At 42.3% G+C, this 16,492-nt stretch overlaps 1 protein-coding gene across 1 annotated transcript; it reads right to left on the reverse strand.

Moving 5' to 3' along the window:
• Positions 1–5,710: 5,710 nt before the first annotated feature.
• Positions 5,711–16,396, reverse strand: maza (MYC-associated zinc finger protein a (purine-binding transcription factor)). The gene is made up of 7 exons (XM_083778887.1): positions 15,182–16,396; positions 13,078–13,231; positions 9,636–10,033; positions 9,014–9,264; positions 8,420–8,483; positions 8,142–8,313; positions 5,711–7,999 (listed from the first exon to the last, which is right to left on the reverse strand). The coding sequence occupies exons 1-7, from the start codon at positions 15,212–15,214 to the stop codon at positions 7,674–7,676; spliced, it is 1,398 nt and encodes a 465-aa protein (XP_083635013.1). The 5' UTR covers positions 15,215–16,396; the 3' UTR covers positions 5,711–7,673.
• Between the last annotated feature and the right edge of the window lie 96 nt (positions 16,397–16,492).

Consider the following 16,492-nt stretch of genomic DNA (forward strand, 5'->3'; position numbering starts at 1 on the left):
AACAAGCAACCCAACCAAGTATTTTTTATTATTATTATTATCTTGAAGCCCAAAATAAGCGAGCCTTTGAGCTTTGGCTTTAAACATAACCCATTGGCTACTTGATCTGCATTTTTTTTTATCTTGAAGAAATGTGGAATATATAATATTTTAACAACACAAATGGGGGGGCAAGCCCGAACGTCATAGCAGCAGGAGCCCACAGCGTGCGGGTTCACTTCTTTAGTTATTCGTGTGATCTGTCCCCCGACCCACTGACTGGCATATTAACATATTTTCAGATGGGGGGCCCGGTCCGGAGGCGGGAGAGAATATTAATTGGGGGAGGGGGTCCTTCACTTGAAAATGCTTGTTGAAACACTGGTTTAAAAAACAGTATAGGATCAAGGATCAAGCCCAAATAAGCAACTACACTGTTTAGAAACAAGCCCAAAAAACACAACCCGGTACCGGGTACCGTACTACCGTACCAATATTCAGTGGTGGAAATAAGTACTCAAATGTTTTACTTTAAGTAAAATTATACTGCACTATAGAAATACGCGGGTAAAAGTCTGGAATTCCAAATGTACTTGTTGATTAAAAGTACAAAAGTAATGTATACTGGCTTGAAAATAGCCGATCTACAAGCTCACAATGCGTCGCATCGTGATGCATTGTGAGCTTGTAGCTCGGCTATTTTCAAATGGCCAAAATGTATATAGCCTATAGCGCTATAGTTAGGCAAATACTTGTAGTGGAGTAAAAGTACAATATTTTCCTCTGAGTGACAAGTAGTGGAAATGTGGAATAGAAGTAAAAATACTGGAAATTGGACATACTCACATAAAGAACAAATTGTACTTAAGTAAATGTAGGCTACTTATAGTTACTTTACACCACTGCAGTGCCAATATTTACAAGCAACTTTACAGAAAAACAAGACCAAAGTCGCTTATAATAAGCGGACATGGCAACACTGGCGAGGAAAGCAGAGTGGGGGATGGTTGGCTGGATGGATGCTTGGATGGGTCCTTTGAGTCGCCGCCGGTGTAAACAATGCCATTTATAACACAGGCCAGTGGCTCTCAGACGTTTTAATTTCAAACTCACAGAAGTTATAGTTCATTTCCAAAGTTAAATGATGATAAAAATGTGAGTATGTTACCTATTGGGGATTCTGATATCTGCATGCAGAAAAGTATTTACACGACACTGATTGCTTCCTGAGGCCCCCACCATAAAAGCATATAGTAAATGATATTATGGAACAGATCACTTTCTCTCTCAGACTGCAGAAGGAGAAATTTATAAAGTTTTGGTACTCTAACTAGGTGGAATATGTTATACCTTTGCGACCAGATTTTGTAGCGGCAAGGATTGAATGATTCTGTCTTACTCATTTTTTTTTTTTTTTATTTTTTTTTTATCAAATGTTTTTTATTTTAAAACAAAAATCACAAGACACGTTAACAACATGAAAGACTCAAAGCAAACAAAACACACATAAAACAACACACAACAGCAAAAGCAAGGAACACAAAAACAAACAATCCCAACCACCCCTCCCCCCCGAGACCAAAGATGCCACAAAATGTCATCACTTCAACCACTGTGCAATGAAAACAAAAAACAAATAATGATAATAACAATAATAATGATCAAACCATGCCCCCAACCAAATCTGCAATACCAGACCAAATCTCAACGTTTTCCTCTTTTGCACCATGCAATCTTGCTGTAGACATTTCTAGATAAATGATATCCAGAAAGGTCAAAGCCCATTGGCGAAATGACAATGTATGAGGCGGTTTCCAGTGCGAAGCAACCATCTTCTTTGCGGCCGTTACGCCAGCAAAGAAGACACGAATACGGGTGTTATTTAATGGCAACTGGGATACATCATTTAATAAGAATAGAGATGGGGAGGGTGTGATGTTAACTTGTAGAATAGTCGAAAGGTTAGTAGCAACCAAATTCCAAAATGTGAGGACACTCGGACACTCCCACACCATATGAAAGAATGTACCTATGGTGTTTGAAGTGCAGAAAGTACAGTTGTGATTATTTAAAATCCGCATAGCACACAATCTATGGGGGGTTAAGTACGTCCTATGAACAAAATTTAGATGAATTTGTTGATGATCAGGATTCCTAGAAGACAGGATAACATTAGACCACACTGTATCCCAGCTCCAATCTGGATCTAGATTTGGTATGTCATTCCTCCATACAGTATCGACAAGCAAGGTCCCATAACTAGATTCTAATAAATAATCATACAATACGGAAACAAAACCTCTTGACCTAATACCACAGCACAGATAAGTCTATGCAAAGGGTGCATTGCAAGGGGGGTCTGCCATGGCACCCCATATGTCCTCATGGCAGTTCTCAATTGTAAATAGAAAAAAAAAAGAGTTACCAGGCAAGTTAAAAATATCACATAAATTCTGGAAAGAACGTAAACCATTAGCATCAAATAAATCACCCAAAGTATGAATCCCCTTGGAACTCCATCTTGGAAAACGAATAGGACGATTGTCCAAAAGCAAACCATCATTGTTGAACACTGGGGAAAACGAATTCCATTTCAAATCAATCTTGCGCAATTTTTCAGCCGCTCTCCACACTGTTACTAAATGAGAAATTATTGGCCCAAAGCGAACTTTGCATTGATTATTCGTTATGTTTGAATAGATCAGATCTCTCAATTCAACAGGATGAACCAAACTCTCCTCAAGCTCTCGCCAACAAACCTTTATAGTTGAGTCGAAATATCTTAAAAGGGGGCGAAGAGTGAAAGCCCAATAATATAATTTGAAGTTAGGCAACGAGCCATCAGCCAACGAGCCATCAGCTCTGGTCCGCTGTAACAAGGAAAGTTTGAGACGTGGGCGTTTCCTATTCCACACAAATTTAGATATAGCAGAATGAATCTTAGTCCAATACTGTGCTGGCGGTGGCAGTGGGAGCATAGAACTCACAAAATTAACCCTAGGGAGGACATTCATCTTTATGATTGATACTCGAGCTCGAAGAGAGTTGGGCAATGACGACCATCTGTCTAAATCAAGACAAATTTTGTTCAAAGTGTCACTATAATTGTTTTTAACAGTAGCTTGAAGAGACGGGAACACATCTATGCCAAGATATTTAAATTAGTTCACTACTGGGATTATGGGAGGCAGAACAACAGATCGCATCTCCTCATTTAGCGGCAAAAGGGCTGACTTTGTCCAATTGATTTTGTAGCCTGAGATGGCACTGAACTGATCAAAAATCTTAAGAATGTGTGTAATTGACTGTGGAGCATTCTCAATAAACAGCAGGATGTCGTCCGCATATAAAGAAATACGATGTTGTGTGTTGTTAACTGAGATAGGTGTGATCGCTGTGGACTGACGTACTGTCTGCGCTAACGGTTCGAGCGAGAGGGCAAAAAGGAGGGGACTAAGGGGGCAACCTTGCCTCGATGACCTGCCTATCGTGAACAGTGAAGAACAAATCTTGCCTGTTAATACCATCGCTGTTGGATTTGAGTACAATACCTTAATCAATGTGATGAATGTGGGACCAAATCCCATCTTATCTAGCACCGCCCACAGAAAAGGCCACTCCAAACGGTCAAAGGCCTTCATAGCATCGAGCGACAGCACCGCAGCAGGAGATCGGAGGTCACAAGCTCGGTCAATAATATGCAACAATCGTCTAACATTATCAGTGGCCAATCTGGTGCCTATAAAACCTGTCTGATCACAATGTACCAACCTAGTCATGTAACCCTGTAAACGACGTGCGAGCACCTTAGCAAATATTTTTAGGTCAGCATTCAACAGTGAGAGCGGCCTGTAGCTCCCACATTCCGTGGGGTCTTTGTTCTTCTTCAACAACAAAGATATAATGGCTACATTAACGTCTCTGGAGAAGGAGCCCCTTTCAATCGCAAACTGAAACATATCATGCATGTGCGGACCCAGATCGTCCCAAAACAGAGTGTATAGTTCAGGTGGTATCCCATCCAAACCCGGTGACTTGCCTTTGCGCATCCCACTGACTGCTTCCTTTAATTCCGCTCTAGAAATTGGTCTGTCTAGAGCCTCTGCGTCGGCCTCGCTGAGGGTTGGTAACTGAATTGTAGATAGAAAGTCATTACATTTACCTACATTATGAACGACCTCAGAGGTGTAGAGCTCATTATAAAAATCACGAAACACAGCATTGACCTCTTAAGGTTCTGTAATCATGGCTCCAGTTGTTGACTTGACACTTACAATATCTGCAAAATGCTCTCATTAGACTTAAGACGTAGTGCTAGTAGATGGCTAGGCCTTGCACTATTGATTTTTTGGTTTTGTTGTTTTTATTTTAATTAGGCCTACTGCTCACAGCTTCAAATACTCTTATGTCTTCCTATGAGTATTATATTGTATTGTACTTTATTTCTGTACACCATGCCATGTACTGGGTTAGTAAATACAGTCTCTCAATAATAGTGTCAATTCATTATTTTATTGGTGGTCACTGGACCCCACTTTGAGAACCTCTAGGCCACAGACCCCCATTATTATTATTATTTAATCTCTGGGGCCCTAATTGTATACATGATTTGGTCCTATACGGTCTGTCATTTGGTCCATAATTCCCAGACGGCTTGGAATAAACTCCCATTACACCTAGGACAGGCAACCTCTGTAATTGCTGCATTAAAGCACAGTTCAAGACCTATTTATTCACTCTGGCTTTTAGTTGATTTTTTATCAGTGTGGTTGCGAAAAACAGACTTGTTATTGGTCTTCTTTTCCCTCTCTCCTTGGATTGTGACGATTACACGCCCTACCTGATTGAAGGCACCTTTTTGCCTTATGACTGGACATTAATACGGTGAAATCACAATATGTGAACCACCACACTCGCAAATCCCCAGGATTGCATCTTTCTAGTTCTGTGTTGTTATCCATGTCCTCACTGTTTTGCCTGATTCACTGATTTTTTGCTATTATTTTAATGTTGCTTTTGCTTTTCGTTTTGTCTTTATTGCTCCATAAAGCACTTTGTGCTGCATTTCATGCCATGAAAAGTCAGCGGTTCTCAAAATTTTTGGCTGGGGACCCCCGGAAATGTTTTGGCCATGTCTCGCGACCCCCGCCCCGCACCCACTCACAACCCCCAATACAAACCCCCAAAATAACCTTAATAATAGAGAAAATATATCATAAATGAATACCAGATATGAATACTGAAACCAGATATAATCATTAAGGAAATTTTAGGCATGTACTATGTGTACTATGCTAACTCTGCATTTCCATTTTCCAGCCATTAAGTTGGAAAAAACAATGGGGACCCCCCCCAAAATAATTTGGCGACCCACGGGTTGAGAACCCCTACTCTAAGTGTACAGTGAAAACAGTGAAACTCTGATCAAAGTAGCTGATCAGTTCTTGTACGTTCTCTTACTTGTATGGAACAGATTAAAGGCCTAATCATTACTTTTAGTAAAAACACGAGACATGAGTGATGTGACATCATGTTGTAGTTTTCCAGTGGTCACCTTATCACCTAAAAATGGAGTATGATGAATAGGCCTTAAGTCAGTCACTTCGCCGGGGACCCCCTGGAAGGAACACCCCTGGGGGCCCCCAGAACCAATGTTGAGAACCACTGCATGCATATACTGATGGCAATGACCCAGAGAATGGTACAAAATCAGCCCTAGTTAAATCCACACATGCATTCACTGCCTTTTAATACAGTAGTAACGAGGCGCTATGCACTATGCATCATCACATACAGTCAATATGCACAGCCACAGAAATTGTGTCACCAACATAGCTACACATTACATGGCAATTCTTTACTTTTCAAGAATTACAAATCAGCATCCAGATTAAGAACAAAGATCATATGAAGATCATATGAAGTAAAGAGGTTATGCACATTCAATGTCCATGGGGAATATACACAAACAACAATTCTTTAATCTTTATCAGTTCTATAAAAATGTATGTACATATTAATGGCCTATCTTCAATAGTAGATTTTCCCATGTCATTCAATGGTTCCCTGCTCTGGACATAGTCTAATCTGACAAAAGGCAAACTAGGAAACCATTTCAAAAACATCTTGGTAGAGAAACTGAGATAGCCATGTTAACATGATCATGATTATTTTTTTGTGTAGATTTCCCACCATAAACAAACATTGATATAACATGAAATAAAAAGTATCTACACAACAACTGCTTTAAGAAATCCATAAACTGTGTAATTAATATAAAATAAAACAAAACAGAAACTATAAACCAAGCTACTCGTAATTGTACTTTATATATATATATATATATATAACTATCATGGCAAATTGAAACAGCAAATCCACATGAATAAAAATACACAGAACTTTTGCTTACGTCATGAAGCCACTGTACCAATACAGTCTCGTCCACCACCCCTCCCCCCTAGGCTTCGACTCATATTTTGCGATACAGCATCTGAAATCTCTCCATGGGAAATACACTATGTAGGCTACTGTATGTGTTTTTAAATGAGCGCTGCAAGTCGGCACGTTTAACATGGCTGATGGAGGCAGCCGGGGCTCATTGAGCGATCTAAAGGTCAAACGGACACGATCCAAAAGTCAGGTCGAAAGAAAAGACGGTTCTGTGCTGAACTTGTTGTCGTCTGGTTCCACTGTTTTTGGCAGTTGATGAATTATTTTGTGGAAATGAATAGAAAGGAGTAAGTGATCAATTAAGACGCCATGCAGGCAGTACAAAACATATACACTGTAAAATCCTCTGTGTTATAAAGTCAGTGTAAGAAAAGTGATGTTTTTGGGGGTTTAAAACAAAAAGGGTTTTGTTGGAGGAAAAAAAAGCAATATATTCTGATAAATTATTGTTGTTTGTTCAGTAACAGGCGTCAAGAGCTGGTTCTTGACACTAGCCAACAGTACAGAGAGGTCTACTGCGCACTCACTGACCATTGAAGGCCGAACTGAGTCTGAAATTGAATTAGGGATGGGACAATAATCGTTATTATAGTGTTAAAAAAGCTATAATTACTCCTATCGCTGAGATTTAAATTTATTGTGAAATTGTTCTCCGTCATACACTAGGATGAATTAGATTTAGAGCTGCACATTCAATACCACTTAAATCCTCTTTACTTGATAAAACAGACCTGTGAAGAGCACTCTACACAAATCTATTCGCCAAAAATAGCAGTCAAGCTCCCAAGGCGTTGCCACAGAAGTGGCATTTTAAGTTTTAAGCACATTTTCATTATCGCGATAATACTGTTAATCGCAATTATATTTGCTACAATAATCATGACGTGTAATTTTCATATCGTCCCATCCCTAGTCGGCCTGATATGTGCTCTTGATACAGTGCTCTAAAAATGCTTTAGGGGTCTGTGACTCAAATTGAATGTGCCAACCTGATACAATCATGTAATTTCTGTTTACTAAAGACCTGGAGAGGCAGAGAGACCCCTGTTTACTGAACAAACAATATAGTAATGATTACTATCAAAATATATAGCTATTTAACACTTACTCTAACCAAAAATATATAACTTTAAATTAACACTTTTTTACAGTGTACAGTGGATTTTACCGTGCACACCTGTCCTGGCTGCTGGCTTGCCGCCCTAACCTCTGCACCCACCCATCGTACCTCCAACAGGGTGCTAGCTGTGGGCCTGCGGGGCGATACTGGAACAATCGGTTACCAGCAGTCCAACTGTGCTAGAGACGGTGACCGCTACGCTGGTGGTTCCCACAGGACTCGCGCTGGTGGGGTCGGGGCTGGGGTCCCCTGCCTGATGGCCGGCATGGGTGCCCATGTGCCCCTGCAGCTGCGTGGCCGTCTTGCACTGCACCCCGCACAGCTGGCAGAGCAACACCCCTCCGGCCCCCGTGCCTCCGAAGCCACCCCGCGCTCCACCGCTGTCCTTCCACTCCTGCCCGTGGTGCTTCTGGGCGTGAACCCGCAAGTAGGTGAGGGTGGTAAAACCTGGCAGCAGAGTGGGAAAGGATTGGAACAAGGATGAAAGTGAAGACGTGCAATGACAAATACAAATCCTCCCCCAAAACGAATTAAGAAAACTTGTATTTTTGTATTAAGCCTCACTCTCTTTCCTTTCTGTCGGACTTACTGCGATTACAGAGGTGGCAGGAATGATGCTGGGATTGGTTATGGACCCTCATGTGATCGGTGATGTAAGCGGCAGACAGCAGTTTCCCACAAATGTGACACGGCACCTTCTCCTCGTGGCGGATCAGGTGCGCGCGAAGGCGGTCCCTTGTGGCAAACGCAGATGTGCAGGTCTATGAAAGATAATGGTACATGCACACTTACATACAGTAAATGTAAACAAACTGCATGTGTGTCGATGCAAAGCAAACAGATGGTTAGGTAGAAGGGGGTCATTACCGTGCATTTGAAGGGTCTCTCTGTCGAATGCACCTGTCTGACATGACTGTTGAGATGGTCAGGTCTGAAACAAACACCAATCATATGTAAAGAATAATAAAAAGATGCATTTATATCAGCGAGTCTTAAGTTGTCATTTACTGCCCTAAACAGACATTAAAGTCCACTGTCCATAGACTTGGCTGGCATAAAATACATCATAACTACCCTAAACAAACATTAAAGTCCATAGATTTGGCAGGCATGCATTACATCATACTTTACACTAAACAAACATTAAAGTCCATAGACTTGGCTGGCACGAATTACATCATAATTTACTCTAAACAAACATTAAAAGTATTGGCTTCCCTCATTTCTGAAAGCCATGCATTGGAGGGGCTAGTGCCCCTCAAAAAGAGTCTGAAAGAAGTATAAAACACAGGAGACTCTGGAGATTAGAGTGGCCCAAAAAGCTTGATTTTGTAATGATTCCTTTCTAAGCTTTATGCATGAGTCATTCATTTTTATAAATATGATCCCATGTTAGTGTGTAAGCCTCCAAAGAATGGCAGTATTTGACTCCGGGCAAAGTGCTGGTAAGAACCCACACACCGTGAGAAGGCTTTGGCGCAGTGAGGACAGATGTAAGGCTTTTCCACGCCGCCTTGGTGCGAGCGCACATGGTAGCTCATGCGGTCTTTCCTCTTGAAGCGCTGCTGGCAGATGGGGCAGGAGTAGGGCTTTTCGTCAGAGTGGGACAGGCGATGGCGGTTCAGGTGGTACACGTCCCTGAAGGCCTTGCCACACGCCTCACAGGCATGGTTCTTACGCACCTGGTTGGAGTTGTGATTGGGATGCGGGTGCTGTGGGAAAAAAGATAATAATTCAGGAAGTGAACTAACTCTATAGATTTAACAGATATTATCCCAAATATACCACACTAAAACAGGGCTATCAGTATGAGAAAAGTTGCCAAAAACGGAATATTAGTATCTAATATGGGATTAGATTAAAACTTGTATACGTTTATACAGTAAAACATTCACTAAAATACTTGCTGTGGGAAAACAAACGCAATGAATATTTTTCGGACTAAATGCTCATGTGTTATGTTTTTGAAAGATTTCACCTAAAAAGCCTGAAATGGGATCGATAATGAATCAATTATTTTATATTATTATATTATGAATTAATTTGATTAGTAGTCGTGAACAGAATTCCTCAAAGAGCCCACCTGTTCCATGGACCCCACAATGACAACAGCAGCTTGGAGGGGCTGAGTGTTGATGGTTACTGTGGCCGGGGCGATGGACAACGTGACAGGCTGGCCCACCTGATTGATGTGTGCTACGTCCTGGGGGAGGGGCTGGGTGACAGCGGGGGCCGGGGGAGCGGGGGGCAGTGGAAGAGGAGGGGGCAGCGAGAGATGGAGGAGGGAGAGAGGCACCGTCTGCCTCTCCAGCCGCCCCCCTCCCCCCTTCCCGCCCTCCTCCTTCTCGCGGGCGGCGTGGCTCTTCATCTTGATGCCCGTGTGCACGGACTGGTGGCGCCGAAGGTTGTAGCTGTTTTTGAACTGCTTGTTACACGTGGCGCAGATGTGGGCCGGTCGGCCGGATTTTGTGACTGGTTTCACTAAAAGCGAGAAAGAAGGGGATTCAAAATTAATGTAGTCCTACAAACTCTACAACGACATCAAAGTTATGGTATGGCCCAAATCATTAAGGCTTGATTAATTTCTCCATATGTATTAGAAAAAGATATCTAGCCTTCTTCACTGACGAAGGCTGGATAGCCGAAACGTTTCTTAAGTTCTAAGAGGCATATGGAGAAATAACCTCCCCAACCCCTAGCCTGGCTAATAAGCCAGACTAATATCACACTGTCGTAACCGTAACTACTTTCAACCTGGTGTCTTTTTTTGAACATGTCATTACAGACGACAACTTGAGGGAAAATAGAAAATATACACACTCACAACAATGTGAATGTGTTATGAGCTCCACAAAGCTACTAGAGTGGGTGCACGACAACAGCAAATTAGCATGAGATCTCAGCATCTCTCATGCTGATACCAAACACTGTTCTAATACCATTGTTAAAGATGGAGTGCCGTGATCACCAGGTACTATGATTATACTAGGAGAAAGTTTTTTTCAAAAACCTATACAGTAAGTGTTAAAATTATGGTTTTATGTGAGAGAGGGATAATGGATGGATTGTGGGAAGACATTACATTGTAGCAAACCATGTGTTTACCCACTGTGGCCAGGAAGCAAGACTATGTCACCGTGGTTACATGTGATGATGAAAAGGTAGAGCTACAGAACATCTCTGTGGCTCAACTGTACTGTATATGTATGTGTATCCTGATGAATAGGCATGTTGGGTGTTTTCATGTGGGTTTATATCCCCCACCCCCCGTTGTGTTTCTCTATGGGGCGCCCTTCCCTCTTTTCTCTTGGCCGTGAAAAACACATGCAGATTACAAGCTACTAAACAGGGAAGCATACAAGGCCATTGATGCACCCTGGAAAAACACAGTCTTCTCAGAGTGCACTGAATAAATCTCACTTCATCTGTGTCTTGGTGTGTGTGTGTGTGTGTGTGTGTGTGTGTGTGTGTGTGTGTGTGTGTGTGTGTGTGTGTGTGTGTGTGTGTGTGTGTGTGTGTGTGTGTGTGTGTGTGTGTGTGTGTGTGTGTGTGTGTGTGTGTGTTTGTGTGCCTGTGTGTTGGGAGAGGGCTTCTAGCTTTGATATGCAAAAAAAGAGAAACAAAAGTGCTTCAAAATAGCTGTGGGTCAAACTGCCCTTCTGATCTCAGCCACTGCTGCTGCTTAGTATCTACTGTATGACAACGAAGCACATTGAAACTTAAATACGTGATTCATTATGTTCTGAGGGCAATCTCAATTGGTTGTTTTTTTATGCCATCATTCATTATTTCATCATTCATTCATCTTTCCAGTATAACAAATACTTTATCTACAAGCTCACAAATCCTCACATTGTAATGCACGGTGCATTACTTGCAGATCGACTATTTGTAAAGGTTGAAACTTGAAAGTGGTCAATTTTCTATCTAGTCGCTTTGAACTGTATGCACAATGCACAATCCTTCATCAATATCACCAAATCCTACGCAAGACAGATTCCCACATTCCCTACTCATGAACATCCATCAATACGAGTGCATGTCAACCAATACTAGTGGGCATCATCATAATGAAGTTTGTCCTAAATCCCTAGCTAGGGTATCAGACAAAAATTAAACACTGTTGTCTGTTGGCACCTTTTGGTTGTATAATAATGATCTCTGACAGAATGCAAGCTAATTACAAGCTGTGTTGTTAAAGGGCCACTTCACCCCTTTTGCAACCAGATCTTATTTGTGTTCTTAGATATTTTAACTAATAATAATAATACTGTAGAATAGTGTTCATTTAACTCAAGCCAGAAATACATGGAGCCACATGGACTCTTTAATATAGTCACCCTTACAGGTCCATGTTGTTTGTACACAGAGTTGTGACGTCACACATTTACACTGAAGGGTTTACTGTTTTCATCATCATCTTTCGAGCGCGGTCGAGATCATGGATTTCACAATGACACGACAGACTTCCCGATCCTTCATTGCCACCTCCAGTTCCTAACCTGACGCTGCCAGATCCAAGAAGCTTGCTACACAATTTTTTTTCACAGTTTATTTGGATCTAGGATCGCGGAAGCAAATTCGATGACGGGGCTGTTCCTTTTTTTCAAGATACTTGGTAGATGATTGGATGGAACCGTCTGTCTATCACCGTGTGGGCGTGCAAACACAACCAATCATATTGACGTGTCTATATAGCTTCACATCCGGTTTCGCACATATCCCACCCTTAGCTCACGCTGATTGGTTCGGTACGGAACGGATTTGTGTCAGCTCAACTCCCTGAGAGATCCCAGATGAGTGCTGTGTTGGGGAACATGGTTACCCAATACCGCCCCCATCTGGCAGCGTCAGGTTATCCAGTTCCTGCTTATTGAGGCATGTGTCCATAGTGATGACATCAGGAAACAACAGTTTTCTACCTCTGGTCTGCTTTGAGGCAGGATTCCAGAGAAGAAGGTAAGATATAACCTCATGATCAGCTCTGCAGTAGTGGCCAGAAAACTGTGTTCTTCTGGATATTCTTCTGTATATTAGATAAGTCGATGGGTGACTCTTCCAAGAGAGATTTTGTGCTCTCATTAGAAGGTGTGTGTAAGTGCCATCCAGCCTTTTCTCTAATGTCTTTGAAAGTGTCCATGTCTCGGAGCCATAGAGTAGCTCGACAGTCATCTTAACTATTTTTTACTTTGAACCTCTTACTAAGCTGGGATGACCAGATCTTATGCATGTCATTGCAGGCTGACCAGGCCATACCATTCCTAGTTTGAAAGTCCCTTTTTACTGTTTTAGCAAGTAGGCTAATAGCATAACCTTTATCTCAGCTGGGCCCAGCCAGAACGCGTCATTCCAAACCGCAGTCGAGCTCCCTGTCGCTATGATTAGATGAGACGCAACGATTGTTCAAGCGTTTTGAAAGATTTTGAATATTCTTGACAATAATGACACATGCCCAAACACACACACCACAGTGACCAGTGACCACACCCCCCAGGTTGGGAAACACTGCTAGAACAGACCCTCACCAGGTAAAGGCTCTTCTTCATTGAGGGCAGCTGTGTCCACAGTGGATGGGGGTGGAGCAATGTGCTCTTCCGAGGGGCTCTGGGCGGAGCCTGTCAGCTCTGGCAGCAGCTCTGACTGAAGCGGCGCTTCAGGCTGGCTCTGTGTCGATGGCGTCTTGAGTCAAAATAGAAGAAAAAAAACAATGCTTTATTAATGCAATATTTTACAAAGGTCATTTGAGCATGGCATTTTTAAAGGAGACTAAGAAGTCCATTGCATTCATTCCCAAGTCACCAAATGGATGATACATTTTGGATATCTTAATATGCAAGTTGTGTACATGATTGGTTTACTGTACCAGTGTTAATCTCTTAAACCCTGTAGAATTAGTTGTGGCCATGATTAGCGATGTGGCACATGTGAGTGTGTAGATCATTTTCGCTATTACAAATAAAATAATATAAAATAAAATAATTTAATTTGTCTATATGCTCAAAATAGGGACACCAGGGTGGAAGCGTTAAAGTTGTTTGTAGTATTAAAGCTCCAAATCCAGCTCACATTTCTTGTTTCCATTCAATTTCAATCTTATTGTTACAAATTTAAAAAATACTATAGACTTAACCATTTCAACGACCATGCTTAATTCTGAATCACAGAAAGTGAGAAAGGTCCCTGTAAATGCCTCTAGCTCTACCTCATCAGGTCCTGGCTTGGAAATAATCATGGAAAAAAATCACACTTGTGTGAAGAGATGGGCGCTCACTGTATTTATATTGGCCACATGATGTCTTATATCATTTAGTGCCCTAAACAAACATTAAAGTCCATAGACTTGGCTGGCAAACGATACGTCATAAGTTCTCTAAACAAACATTAATGTCCACAGACTCGGCTGGCTCTAAAGTGCTCTCTAAAGTGCTTGAACAAACATTAAAGTCCATAGACTTGGCTGGCTCTAAAGTGCTCTCTAAAGTCCTCTAAACAAACATTAAAATCTCATAGACCTGGCTGCCATATGATGTACCTAATCTTCAAAACCCTGCGCTCCTCAAAAAGAGAATGTTTCTGTATTCTGTCCATGAATCAAGACTAAAATGAATCGGAGGAGACCTAGTTAATCCCACTGGAGAAATTCCGTTTTCTGCATTGTCCAGCTGATGACCATTCTGGGGGACCAGTTAGGTTGTATAATTAATAACTCATGGACACCTTGACCATAGCTGGGGATGGGAATTGAACCTGGGACCTTCTGGTTCTTTGGCAGTCTCTCACTCAGCTATGGCTGCCCACCAAGGAATTAGCCAGGATCATGGGCTGTGAAGCCTTGGATATAATATATACTGTTTCAAAGGAAATCAAAGGAATCATCACCTTGATTACTGTATATGCCCCTACCCCCAGCAGGTGTGCACACATGCGTGTACACACACACACACACACACACACACACACACACACACACACACACACACACACACACACACACACACACACACACACACACACACACACACACACACACACACACACACACACACACACACACACACACACACACAAACATCACAATTTAATTAAATTGCACTTGAACTGAAGATGGTCTGTTTCATACTATTCAAAGACAGGAACTGAACATAGGAATAGTTTTCCAGAGTGGCAACATCAGCACTAGTACACTAAAATCCCACTGTACAAATGAAACAAAATAAATCAGAGACCCATCCCAGATGCTAAATTAACAATCAAGATTTTACAGTCTAGACTGGTGGTCCTCAATGGGTCTAGGGACCGCCTGGGTGACTGATGGTTACATTTCTACATCTACATGAACAAGTACATACAGAGAGAACATACAAGAACAGCTAATTATCCTTATCCTACAGTCTATAAAAAAATCTCAGAATATGATAATTTGTATCAAATTAATTAAGGAATTAAGGAAAAGTTTGATGAGGAAGAATCATTGGTGTGTGTGCACTGTGCAAACCAACAACACTGATGCCCTGACCCCACTGAACTCTGCCCCCCCAACACACACACGCACGCGCACACACACACACACACACACACACACACACACACACAAGCCAGTCGGGTGCACGTTGATCAACACTGGCTTACCTGAAATAGAAAGTTACTCCAGGAGGTATCCATGGCGAACAGGTTGGAGGGAGTCACTCACTCAGTCAGCAGAAACTAAACAGCTCTCAGCCTGGGAGCAGTGAGGGGCTGTAAAGGAGGGAGGGGGGCACAACCCAACGAACGTGCCAATCTGCTCGCTATGAAAGCACAGTCTGAGGCCCCGTTCAGTGTCAATAGTTGTTGTTCTACGCCTGTTAGGTTAGTGGAAGCTGGTGATTATGTCCAGTAACAATATTCGGTAGGTACTGATAATCTAACTGTTAAGACGTTGTATTGTGAGCAGGCTTCTTCTGAGTTTTCTTTCTCCATATAATACTAGTAATAATAATCTGTTGGCAATCTACATTCACTGACAATATGCTTTGTAAACGCGACAAAATGGTTGGTAGTGTCATGCTTTTTAATGGTGCATTTGAATATAGTTGCTTATTTTGCAATTGCATCTATTGTAACAAAACAAAATCGGTGAAGTGCATGCAAAAAAAACAAAAAAACAATAAGACTATTACACAGAAACAGATGAATAACATATAGTCAAAACGTAATAATAATCATAGCCGGCAGCTGTTGCTGATTGCGTGGGGATAGGAGTCATTTATTTCGATGATAGCTCCGAAAGGCCGAAAACGATGGATCCCAAAGCCTCGATGTTGCGTGAACCGTGTCCCCTAACTAGAGAGTTCCTCCTCGGCCGCGATCCATGGCTCCGCCTCGGCGTTTCAATCGAGAGGATGACATCTTTCTCTTTTTTTCAAATTCTCTCCCTCTCTCGCTCTCTCTCCCTCCCACCCTCACTGTCTTTCTTCCCTTTCTTTTTTTTTTTTATCTCTTCTCCTCCTCTCCCCCTCTGTGTGTATCCCCCGCCGCTGTCCCCCTAGTTTAAAGGGAAAGTATTTTTGTGTATGTATGGACCCCCGTCCTCCTCCGCCTCCTCGGCGCGTGCCGTCCCGTCCCGGCCCCTCCTCGCCCCCGCCTGCCGACCCGCTCAGTAGGCCGACAAATAATCTCTAATTCCCCGATCCCCGGTCCAGTTCGTGCCGCTACGAAGCCCGACGTACCGCGCGGAACCACCGACGACACGGAACCCGCCGAGCGGCGGATCATATCAATGATGATCCACAATCTAAGATGGTGGTGTGTGTCGTTTTAAAACAAAGCAACAGTGTCCCATTCAACCTTAAAGGTAAAGATGCGCGCAAGTGCAACAGCTGGATAAGCTACAATGACGACAATAATGTTGTTTCGGGACCCCCCCCCCCACACACACACACACACACAAATATAGCCTCA

The sequence above is a fragment of the Protomyctophum parallelum genome, assembly GCF_964188405.1.
Source record: "Protomyctophum parallelum genome assembly, chromosome: 13".
NCBI lineage: Eukaryota > Metazoa > Chordata > Actinopteri > Myctophiformes > Myctophidae > Protomyctophum > Protomyctophum parallelum.

What these genes read in the sequence shown, in the direction of transcription:
- maza (XM_083778887.1), bottom strand. Translation starts at nt 15,214, where the DNA reads ATGGATACCTCCTGGAGTAACTTTCTATTTCAG. An exon ending in AGAGACCCTTCAAATGCACG is followed by an intron (nt 8,314 to 8,419) that starts GTAATGACCCCC and finishes TATCTTTCATAG; the next exon opens with ACCTGCACATCTGCGTTTGC. An exon ending in CTGCCACCTCTGTAATCGCA is followed by an intron (nt 8,000 to 8,141) that starts GTAAGTCCGACA and finishes CTCTGCTGCCAG; the next exon opens with GTTTTACCACCCTCACCTAC.